Raw genomic sequence first — 12,009 nt, forward strand, 5'->3', positions numbered from 1 at the left:
AAGTGATGGTGTGGGCTACCAGGAAACGGAAGCTAAGTATTTGTCATTGTGACGTGTTCCTGCAATAACAGACTGTGCCTGGGTCTGCGGACTAAACAGATCCCCTCCTCCCCAGGGCTGCTTTGTGGTCAGGGTGTTCTGCCACAGCCACGAAATCAAACTGGAACAGCAGCTGTGTTCCTGTCACTGTGATGTTTTAGTTCCCCAATCTTTCCTGTGTTTGTGTTAAACATTGCATCCATTCAATACAAAGTAAATCCTAGAGATTGTAATATTCCTACCTAAATACTCTGAGATGTACCTTTCAAACAAGATGCTTACAAGCATCCAGATATCATTATGCACCAAAATTGCTTATTGTTCCTGGTCCATACTAAAACGTTCCTGTTTTCTACAATGTATTTCTAGTCAATTTCTATTAAGAATCTTTTACCTAATCAAATACATGTAAATGAAAGTCCCTTTCTTTCCCCAGCTTTTGTGTTTTCTTTCACATTGACTTTGGAAGAGCCCAGCTTATTGCTTCTGTAGACTCTTTAGTGGATGTGAGGGTTACTAGGATAGCGTGTCTAAACACAGCTTGCTGGCCCTCAGGAATCCTGGCGCACTGTATCTACGGCGGTTCTTTCTAAGGAGAGGCTGGGTGATGCTTCTTCGCCGCCCCATCTAACCTGCTCTTCTGTCCTTGGAATGTATGAAACTGGATTTTTCGGTCAAAAGCTGCATAGGATTCATTTTGGACATTCCTATAAAACTGTAAATGGAACTCTGGACTTCCCACTGTGATGAGAACTGGCCCACTGTTGGTGAGGCAAACTGATACCTTAGTTAAACACGTGCCCACAGATCCTTCTGTTGCGATGGTTCCTTTTAAAATGAGTACTTTCCGAGGGGTTCTTAGGGTTTGCAGGAGCATCTAGCGCTCAGTAAATATTCCACGTAATGCTTTGAGAGGTACCATTCATCCCTGCCTCATCAAATGAATCAGGGGCAGCGAAGACATTTCAGTTCATCCCTTAAATCTGAACTGGTGCCACCCTTGTAGGAAGAAGATGTTGCCTCTTTAACTTGGGGTATTTTGTTTCCTAGAAACACAGAACAAATTAAAAATGGCTTAATTTGCAATGACGAGCTTTCAAAGCGAGGCGTGGATGTCTTCCACCTGAGCAAGTAAAGATGAGTGAGCTTAGTCAGTTCTCCAGCACCCGGTGAAGAGCGAGCTGCCAGAGAGCTAACCTAAATCAAAACTGTTCTTTAAAAAAGGCAGGGAATTTAGAAAATAAAAACAAAACAATTACTGATGGCCACAATGTCAAACAGCTACTACTTGCTGTCAGGACACGATGGCCAGAGTGTATGGATGGCAGTTAAAAGAATGGCTGCACCGTCGGGACTTGGAGAAAGGGCTGACAGTAAGGATGAGGCAGGAAGCAGACTTCAGAGCCAAGGAAAGAGTACATCTCTTCTACATAACTGTCTGGTAGGGAGACTTCATTTCGTGGAGAAAATACCATGCCACATCCCATAGACGTGAATCTCCCTCATTACAGAGGAGCACAGAAGATAGGTGTGGGAACCAAGTGGTGCAAGGCGCTGGAGAAGCACAGACTTATCAACAAGCACTCCTAATCACCATGACTGACTGGACCCTGACTTGACTGGGATCATCTCTGCTGGGAGTCCTGCATGTGAGACCTTGGCCCAGAGGACCTCGCCAGTCACTGGGTGGCATGTTGACTATGCTGAGTACATTGTACTCTTCTCTTTTGTATAAGGTTAGCGTTTTGTTCTTGAGGCATAACCTTGATGTAGGTCTGCCTTCCTGTCTGCCATCACTCTCCCTGAACCTCCTGAAGGCTCAATTCAACACAGCGGAACCCTTGGCAATACAAGGGGCTTGTTGATCTCAAAAGAAGCGAGGTGATTGGGCAGTGATGGGATCCAATAGCTTTATCTTCTGCCTGTTGCAACACACTGTATTCTAGAAAGAAAGAAAAGAGTTTGTTCTAGCAGCAAAGTTTGTAGTTCCAGCCCCAACAGTCTGTGTGTTCTGTGGACCAAGGAGGAGAGGCCAAAGCAGCATCTCTCGTGTACTCACCCAGTGATGTCTGCTTCCTGCCTTGGTGTGACTTTTACTCTGCTAATTTAGAGGTTTTATCTTGAGAATGCTTTCTCATCAACCTATGAGAGCTGTTCAGTCCAGGTGGACATTTCAAACAAGCAGGCCCACCTTACTGAATCGGATGTCAGCCTGTGACCCAATATGTGAATTTAGAAGTGAGTTGCTGCACTTGATAGGGTATTTCTAATTACCAGAGAAAATAAGGTTGCCGAGGAAAAGAGGCAAAACTCCGACTTTATTCATAGTGTGTTCAGAAAGTCGATACCAGCATGACAATACAAGTCTGAAAAGGGAAAACTAGGATCAGCCTTGGTTCTAAATGCCAAGGTGGGTGTTTTAGCACTATGGTAATATGTGCCTGACTCAAAAGCCTCTGTGGGGAAACATTAAGGTGTCCCTCTAAGATTCTAGAGTTGACAGGACTTTTTTTTTTTTTTATCAGTATGGCTAAATGGGGGCCTACACAGGTAGACCAACCCCTGCACAGACAATCTGGAGCAAGTGGGCATCTTGAACATCTGGAAAAAGCGAGTGTAAAATGATCACTGTTGCTGATAAAAGTAATAGTCAACTTAGGAAGACCTAAGAGGTTACAGGGAAAACCTAAAATGGAAAGATTAGAGAATTAAAAATAGGTTCTGTGCAGAAATCAATAGTTTTGATTTCTGTAACTTACATAAAATAATTAGACGAATGGGTGAAAACTATATTGATATCAACAACAGAAAAATTAGTACAACTGTTTAGCATTTATTCAAAAATAGTTATCATGGTACTGCGGGATATAGAATAATTAAGTAATCAGAAATATGCATTTTATATTAAAAATTGAACTACATAAAGTCTTTAAGGAAATTTTATTTTAATGTAATCCTATAAGATACCAGAAGTATTTATAGTGCTAGATAAGCTGATTTTAATGATCATGTAGGGTGTAGCTCAAGCTAGCACTTAGCATGTGCAAGGCCTGAGGTTCAATTCATAGCAGCCCAAACAACCCCAACAAAGAGGTACGGATGTGTAGGTGACTGAGCAGGCTTCAGACTATATAACTCAGTAGATACAGATGTTTTCAGGGTTTGTGTGCATCTAAGAGCAGCTTGACCTCTGTGGCCAGGGGCTGGGCTTGGGGCCTGGTGACAAGCTTATTCTTCACATGCACGAGAGCCTCAGTTTTATCCCCAACTCGACAGTTAAAATTCTAAAAACGAAGAACAGAACCAGGCAGAATCTGTGGGAAACAACAGATCAGTTCATGAATGATGTTAGGTCAGGTGGATTGCCAACTGGAGGAACAAAAACAAAGTCAAGTTCCTGTTTGTTTCATCTGCTGAAATAAATTTCAGCTAGCGTCTTTAAAAATAGGAAATTGAGACCACAAAAGCATTAAAAGAAAAGTTGGAGGGTTTGAAAGTCTCCAAGGCCTTTTAAACATGACATAGGATGCAGAAATCCATAGAATACATGCTAGAGAAACTCAGTGGTAAGTACATAAAACTGAGAAATGTCTGCATAAAGAAAACACCATAGATAAAAACTCAAGGCAGAGGACACCGTGCAGTATGTCTCTGTAATTCAAACGGCAAGCAACAATAATTTTCCTACATGCCAATCCACTGTTGTAATTAATACAACCAGGAAAACACACACAGAAGACACTTGGGAAAAATGACACAAAATACCAGCGCACAGAAAAATGGGGGTTACCCTTAAATATTTGCAGTTTTTCACAGCCTCTCATAAGAAACTAGACTGCATAGACCTTTTACTGCATATCATTGTCAAAGCAGAAATGGCTCCAACCCAGGTCATCAGACTTGAGACAAGACTTTAGCCAGTGAGTCAGCCACCTCACCATCCCCGAAATTGTCTTTAAAATCAACACACTAAAAGGAAACCAGGCACATAGTGACTGAGATTACATGTGCAGACTGCATGTGTGTGTGTGCCTGTATTTCTAGAATTCCTTATCAATGTTTGCCTTCTCAGAGGGAGGCTGGGTATCCTGGAAGAGGCAGATCAAGGAGAATTTTTTAACTCTGTCCCTTGTTTATGCTTTTGATTGTCTACCAACGATCGCAAAAACCCATTTCCTTGAGGTCATTCCAGGCAAAGGAAAGCACAGCCCTACGGCCTCACAGGAATCTGGCTTCAGGTTTGGTCAGTGCAGCTGCTGAGCAGTCTGTGGAGGTCTTTAGCCTCTGCTAGTTTTGTCTGTGACTGAAGAGAAAGGTTCTTAGAGCCCTACTGCTTAGCACCAGACCTTCCAGCCCCGCCTCCGGTCAGAACTGTACACAGTGCTATTCCTACCCTACCGCCACAGGAGACTCCTTATTACTGACACCATCCCCTGGCGCTCTGCAAGACCAGCCCAGCACTGTTCCTTGCCTTCATCAACTCGAGACACCTCGGCTCTGTCCTCTGGGATGAATGGCACACCATTGGCAAAGTCTACACTTTCATCGGCTTATCCCACCCCACGCATGAGTATTTGGATTGTTTCTTGCTTTAGGAGTGAGTGACCCGGCTCTCCCGAGGGCCTACAGCTCCCCCTGCAGTCCTCTCACGGGATGACCGCCTCTCTGAACGGGTCCTCCTAGAAGATGCTGTTAGCTAGGATCCTCCTCCTCTTCTCTCCCTTGCCTCTAAAAGCACTCACCGCTGACACCAACCCATAGGGCCTCCAGGTAGCACTGTCTGCTGCAAGGGGTCCGGTACAATTGCCTGGGTCATTCTTTTTTTTTTTTTTTAACCTCTTAAAGACTAAAGCTATTGTTATACTCTACTGTTCTAATCTGTGGGGGGTATTTGATGTTTTTCACACATGCTCTCCGGCTCAGCGTCCATTCCTTCAAAGTTCTCGAGTGTCCCATAATCATTTGCTGTGATTGCTGTCCTTTTGGATAAGAGTCTCACCATATAGTTAGCTGACCCAGACCTCTTTATGGAGTTCACATGGGCCCTAAACTCACAATGATCCTCTTACCCTCGCCTCTTGAGTGTTGGGATTATAGATATGAGCAGCGGTATTCTGTACATATTTATATTTGTACTTCACCATGGACACAGTCACAGTGTGGCCCAGAGCCCATTAGCATCACATGGAGCTTGTTTAAGTTCTTAGCTTCCCATCTCTACCACCCATAGTGGTCTCACTCTCAATTTCAGGCCCGCTCCCTGCAGCCTGTCTCCTTGGGTCTTCTTACCCTGCCTGATCACATCTACTAAAGCCCATCAGCCCACCGAGAAAATGCTCCCCATGCCTCTGTTTCCCCCATGTCTACCCAGCTTAGACTTCACAGGACACTTTATTTCAGGGGCCATGCCCAAAGACCATATTTCTGGTTAGTTCTACTTTAAAATGCATGGAAAATCTCATTTTTGTTTTAACATTGGTTGTACCCATTCCCCTCCAAGAACAATAGTCTTCTCCTCTAAGTGTTAACTAGCTGTGCTGACTTTGTTTTCCCATAGTCCTACTGCATTCACCTTGTATACAGACACCAGAGTGAGCCTGGTTATAGTACTGCTTTCCTTACAACTGACCGGACATCTTTTACTAAGCAACAAAAAACAAAGTCCCTGGAAACACCTGAAAGGCTCTGGGGGACCTGACTCTCCCTTCCAGGGAGCCCCCTTCACCTCTACCCTCTCTCTTGCCTAGGCTACAGTTTTGTCCTTAGCACAGAGACCTTTTAGCCCAGGCTGAATTCCTTTGTTTCTTTGTTTGTGTTCGGCCCTTAGGATGTCACCTTTTGTCAGGACAGGGGCTTCACGAATGAAGTTTCAAAGCCCCTGCTTCTACTTGACACACAACAGGTGTGGAGGTGTTGGCAAGGAAATCAGGATCATGGGAAAATGAGGAAATTAAAGTCAGGTTTTACAATAGCAACTTGTGGGGGCTGTCCATAAAAGGAAAGAGGACCTTTAGGTTAGCGTCCCACTTAAAGCTGATGGAGCAGGGCGTTCCTTCTGATGCTTGGTGCCTGGAGTTTAAAGCCAGTGCTCGGCTCTGTTGTGGTTTAGTGAGATCAAACCAGGAGTCTTTCTGCTCAGTCCCTGGTTAAGAGAGAGCAATGGAATTCTCTCTGGACCAGAGTCTCCCATGGAGGCATGTGTCTGTAGCTGCTTCAGTGTCCTGTAATGGGACAGAGTTTAGGGATACATAAGTAGCCTTCCCAGTTGTTACCAGATGGTTCTGGCACCCATTACTTCTTGCCTGAATCAATTTTCCTAATGTCTAGAATTGTTGGGCCAAAATTATCTCAGGGCCTGTACCTCGAGGTCTGGAGGACAGAGAAAAGCCTGGCTCAAGTTTGAAGGATAGTCTCAAAGCTACCCGGCGGGGATGAGACTGTAAAATCTAGGTAGATGCTCCTCCAGCCAGAAGGAGGGCTTGGCTGTCTCTCATTGGCTGGAGGTACCCCACATCACACAATGTCACTTAACCTTTATAACTCAGTAATAAACTGAGTTCCTGCTTTAACTTGACTTCCTGTTGTGTCTGATTGTGCAGATCTGATTGTCTTTCACTGATTGTCATGAGTTGAGGGGCTGCGGAATGGGTGGATAGTGTACTCACCTTTCCCTGGGGAATAAGGCTAAGGAGGCCCGGCATAGAATTAAGATTTTTCTAACTTTGGGATGCCTCCCATATCTATTATTATTCTAAGACAAATTTTCCCTTTTCATCGTTTGCTTAGTGTCCGTGTAGCCTGTCAAGTTGAATGCTTAAAAAAACACCACAGTGTGATGTATCACTGTCACATCTCACACTTTTAACTGAACTGTGGCTGGTTAGTGGGAGTCCCAAGATGTTCTGCCAGAGATTTGTATAAGTGGTACAAGAACTAGGTAACACATGAGCCTGGAGTAATTGGGCGCAGAACGGTGAAAGGAATGCATTCTGGGGTTAGCAAAGAAAGGCTGCTGGGCGGATGTGGGGTTCGGAGTCAGCCTTGAAAAAAACAAATGGTAGAATTTTGATTTTTAAAATGTGTCTGAAACCGAAACAAAAGCACCTGAGTGGAGAAGGCCCCGCTTTGGTATCTGCCGCAGTAAATGGATAGAGTCGTCATAAGGAGCTAAAACGGCCCCAGAAGAGCCTCTGCTATATTAGCACAGTTCTGTGTGCTGAGCTAGGCTGGGATCACATACAATCTCCAGCCTGGCCAGATTGGTAATGAGTCCAGAGAGTAACAGGAAAAGGCATTCTAGGTAGAGGAAAATGTCCTGCTCAGACACTCCTGTGTCAAAGGGGCGTTTCCAAACCCCCAAGAAGCAATACTGCACCACATATACCCCCATTGTGTTTTAGGCCTCTGCTGAGAGTCTAGACCAGTGGTTCTCAACCAGAGCGGATCTTGATTCCTTGACCTCATTCAGAGGAATCATTTATGACCATCAAGGATGTCAAATATTTATGTTTATGATTCATAACAGTAGCAAAATTACAGTTATGAAGTAGCAGCAAAATACTTTTATGGTTGGGGATCACCACAACGTGCGGAACTTGTATTAAAGGGTTGGAACATCAGGAAGGTTGAGAACCACTGGTCCTGCTGTCTCCTTTGAAGCAACAGCTGCATCTTCTCTGTCCCTTCTTCCCAGGCTGGAACACAAAAGTTCCATGTGTCTTTTGTGAATGTTGATTGTGAGAAGAGAGGAGCTGGGTTAGGATGGAATTGGCTGCCTCTGGAGGACATTTTAAGGGTTCTGCACAGTGCCCCCAGCAGAGAGTTGCTAGGGTCACTTTGGAAGACTGGAGGAACTTCTCTGTGGGAGCTATGCAAACCGGGGGGGGGGGCGCACAGGGCCCAGGGCCCAGGTGCCAGAAACCTGCATCAGAGGGCTTGATGGTGATATATTCAGGAGGCCTGGGAGCTAGGATTCTCAGAACTCACTGAAATACAGGAACTGGAAAAAAGACATCCGGAATGGATGGGGTCTTAGCATGTGTGATCTGGACATCCGTGGCTCCTTATCAAAACAGAGATCCCGCCAAAAGTTTCTTGGGAGTGTCCAAACACTTTGGCATGGCTCTGTCCATTCCTTATCCCCCTGAATTCAGAGTGTGCTGATAAAAGATGCTCATTACGTCAAATATCACGAGACTGGGAAACATTCTCCTTAAGCGAAGCATGAAACACAGAGTTTGTTATAAACGGGCATTTCCTTCCATTTATCTTTAGTGATGGCTTTATTAAGAAAACGAATGCTAACTGCTTTTATAACCTTAAACTGCTGTCTTCTGAGCGCAGCTTACCATGAAAGAAATGGTTGTCAGCTTTCTTTTGGCTCCTGCCCCTTCCTAACAGCAGACAATTGGCTGTGCACCTGCTCCAAGTGGGTTCTCAGTGCCAAGCCTCCTGCCCAGGAAATTGCAGTATCAAATCTCAGTCCCAACTGTGAGGCAGCCCGTCACCACTGGGCTCTGAGAGGGGATGCCTTCCTAGTCCCCAGGAGAAAAGCCCCTTCTCCCCTGCCACCTTCTGGGATTTGAACTCTGACCTTACCCCCTTTCAGTCACCAGCACTGGAGGGTAGCAGCGACTGGCCCCTACTTGCTCACTCTGTCCCCTGAGTCACAGCGTAGGTCAGATGTCGGCAGACCTGAGGCCATTAGGTGCCAAGTTCTGGTGTAAATTTCTATCTAAGGAGAAGAGACCATACCTTTCTGTGTGTCACGGTTCTCAGCCTGACTCCACAAAGAAGTGCCTCCGCTGGGAGTGGCTCAGCGTGCGTCAGTCTGTCGTCCGTGTTTACACGTTGCTATTATTTATACCCTGCTTTCTGAATAACGTGCTGGTTATAATGCATGACTTGTCTGAGGAGTGGAAGCATCGTGTTTTGCCTCTAGGAGAGCAAGCAGATGGTTAAAAAAAAGAAGAAGCCACACTCAAGCAAGAATCTAAGATACAAATAGCAAATGCTATTTAGATACCTGTGTGATGCTCTGCCGGGCGCTCTAACCTTATGCTCATTCTCATGCTAGGCTTCCCAAGCAGGCCTAAGGCGCTGAAGATCCTCCTCAACCCTCAGAGTCACAGGAAGGAGTCTGTCCAAGTCTACTACGAGAAGGTGGAGCCTCTGCTGAAACTTGCGGGGATAAAGACGGATGTGACAAGTGAGTGGTTTGCTCTGTGTAACTTCACGGTGTAAAACTCCATGCCGAGCCCACACAGTCTTCCTTGCTAAGCGAGAGCAGCTGCTCCAAACAGGAGAGTGTTCTTCATGTGTGCCATCGCCAGCTCCAGAGTGGCCGTTCATCTAGTTGGCTTTTTCATTGCGTTGTTCTGTACTGAAATATCAACATTGTAGACCTCTTCCACAGTAACCATTACTAGGTGTGACAGCTTCAAGGAGATGTTTGCTATGTCCACTTTTCTACTTGCTGTATTCATGTTTCTGCCCAATGTTTTTTTCTGTAGCTCTTCCCTTGGGTTGTTTTTGTTCTGCCCCTGACCTCTGCTGCCCCCTGTTAGTTGATCTGGGAGAAACGGGGAGCTTGAAGCTAGCTTCTTGCTAAGGAAGATTGGAGTTGGCTAATCCCCAAACAAATAGTAATATCTTTTTGGACATTTAACATTTGGTGGCCAAATTCCCCTGCTTTATTAACACCCACCATATGCCCAGTTACTAGGAAGCATGGACACTGCCTAAAACCAGAACTTTCGTGGCTTTCTTCCCATGTGGATTGGCCACAGCAGAGGGAATCTGTCACACGCTGCAGTCGGTGGAGTCTATTGTGTAATTAACCAGGCGGGAGACAAGCCCAGAGTACAGTTGAATCTCCTGGTCATAATGACATGTTTATGGAGGAAGGACCTGGCTTTGCTCAGCTCTGACAGACAGAAATGGGTCCCACAGTGTTAATAAGGTCTTTGAAGCACTCAGGTAGAAGGAAGCTCCTCCCCAAAGAAGCCTTGTGGGAAGTTCAGTCACTCAAAAGACATCTGCCATCATGAAGGGTAAAGAGGAGACCACCAATGGGGACCCATGCCTATAATCCTAGATCTTGGGAGACTGTGAGGAAGAGGACTATGGCTCCGAGGTCAGCCTGAGCTACATAACAGAACCCTGTCTTATTAAAAATAAATGAACAACAAACCTACAATAAAAGAAAAAAAAACACTTCAAATAAATTTCTGAGTCCAATGAGGTTGCAGTGAAAAGGTTAGCCTGTAATGGCTGTAACTCTCGGTGTGCAGGCGAGTGTCCCATGGGAAATGCACAAGCCAGGTCCACCCTATTGGCTATGGAGTAGTTCCCAAGATTGGAAAGATCTGAAGTCCATGTTGAGATGAAACAATTAGAACTTAGATGAATGCCAAGCTCATTAACCACTGTTAGATTTTTCATACGTGAACACTACTCAGGTGTTTGCACAGGCATTGCTATGTATCGGTTGCTGAACCTGTCACAGGAACCTAGGCACTGTGCCTTGTATTTGGGACATTGAGGCAAGTACGTCATTGGTGCCCAAGCTCTTTTGAAGTCATCCTGACAAACAGGCAAATAATCTCAGTGGCATTCTTGCTCCATGCAGGATACATGGCCATTGAGAATTCACAGCAGACACTAAAAACTGAATATTGTGGTTTTGACATGCGCATAAAAACCTAAGGTGTCTGGAGGTGATACTGATTTTGATGACAGGACTTAAGAAAACCACGTGATCCAGATACTTCCCAAGAGGCAAAGGAAGTAGAAATGGGGAGAGGACAGCAGGATAGCAGGCATGTTTAAATAAGGGAGCAGAGATAGGAAGGGGTAGTATCATCAAGAGAACTATAATATCATGGTATCTTGGGGGTTTGTAATTTTGGCCATACCTTCATAATTTTAAATTTGTCTTGAACCCGGTTTGTCCCATCTTTCATAAAACAGTTGACCATTAACATTGCAGCCTTTCTTATTCTCCCCTGGTGGGATGAAGAAAGGTGGCTATACGTGAGAAAGGGGGACCCTAACATGTGCCAAATTTTCTTTTGATTTGATTATCTGTGTTTTCTTTCCTGGAGCTAAGGGCAGATTCCCACTTACTGAAGGCTGAAGGATGATGTCTGAGTTGAATGTGAATTCTGTTAAGGAAGAAGGGCAAAGTGGCTTTGGGAAGTTCCCTTTCCCCAGCCGCCACCAATGTATCCCATAGAAGCTGGAGCCCAGACATGGCTGAATCTGAAGCTACACTCAGCAATTTGTCCGTCACATCTTGATCTACAGTTAGTGGCTTTTAAAAAAATCATAGCGTTGTATTATGGTTTGGTAGAGCTGAGTCCACCAGCTGAATCAATTAGAGGAGAAAGAGAAAGAGGAAGATGAGGAGGAAAAAAGGAGGAATAGAGAAGGAAGTGGAGGATTTTTTTTTGTATACCAGCAAAACTTCTGCATCCAAATGTTCTCTTTTTGTGTGAAAGACTGCACAAACATGGGGCTGCTGGAAGTGGTTCAGTTTTTCTGCCTGTCTTGCTTAAAGTGTCATACAAATGTTGTGGTCCTTAGTTTAGGAGTTTCATTTTCATAAAACTATGTAGCAAGATTCAATTCGCCTTTTAGTGCAAAGAAAATATATGAAGAATAATTCAAAAGAGCACACGTTTACTGCACGCCCATTTGACGTGGCCCCTTTGCACTGGTGATTCCAAGTGGAATATCAGCTGCCTAAATTCTATATAACAGTTTATTAGGGAAAGTCATGCTGTGTAACTATTTAGTGTGATTTGAATATCGCACCTCTGCACAATGCTTTCTTATACATTTATTTTAAGCATAGATCTTACACATGCATAAATTTATGATTCTTTCACTTTAATGTTTGCTGAACCCCTAGCCACTTCTAAATATAGACCAGCACTTTTGGAGATATTTGAGTTAAAGCTATAGCCC

General features: G+C 44.6%; 1 protein-coding gene across 1 annotated transcript in view; it reads left to right on the top strand.

Moving 5' to 3' along the window:
• Cerkl (ceramide kinase like) overlaps positions 1–12,009 on the top strand; it is an 88,245-nt gene that overhangs the window by 44,272 nt on the left and 31,964 nt on the right. The window contains exon 3 of the mRNA XM_050120623.1: positions 9,116–9,247. Within this exon, the coding sequence (XP_049976580.1) occupies positions 9,116–9,247 (132 nt within the window). The remainder of the gene's footprint in view (positions 1–9,115; positions 9,248–12,009) is intronic.

Source organism: Alexandromys fortis, unplaced genomic scaffold (assembly GCF_014885135.2).
Source record: "Alexandromys fortis isolate MF-2015 unplaced genomic scaffold, M_Fortis_MF-2015_v1.1 scaffold_8_1_9099942, whole genome shotgun sequence".
NCBI classification, from domain to species: Eukaryota; Metazoa; Chordata; class Mammalia; order Rodentia; family Cricetidae; genus Alexandromys; species Alexandromys fortis.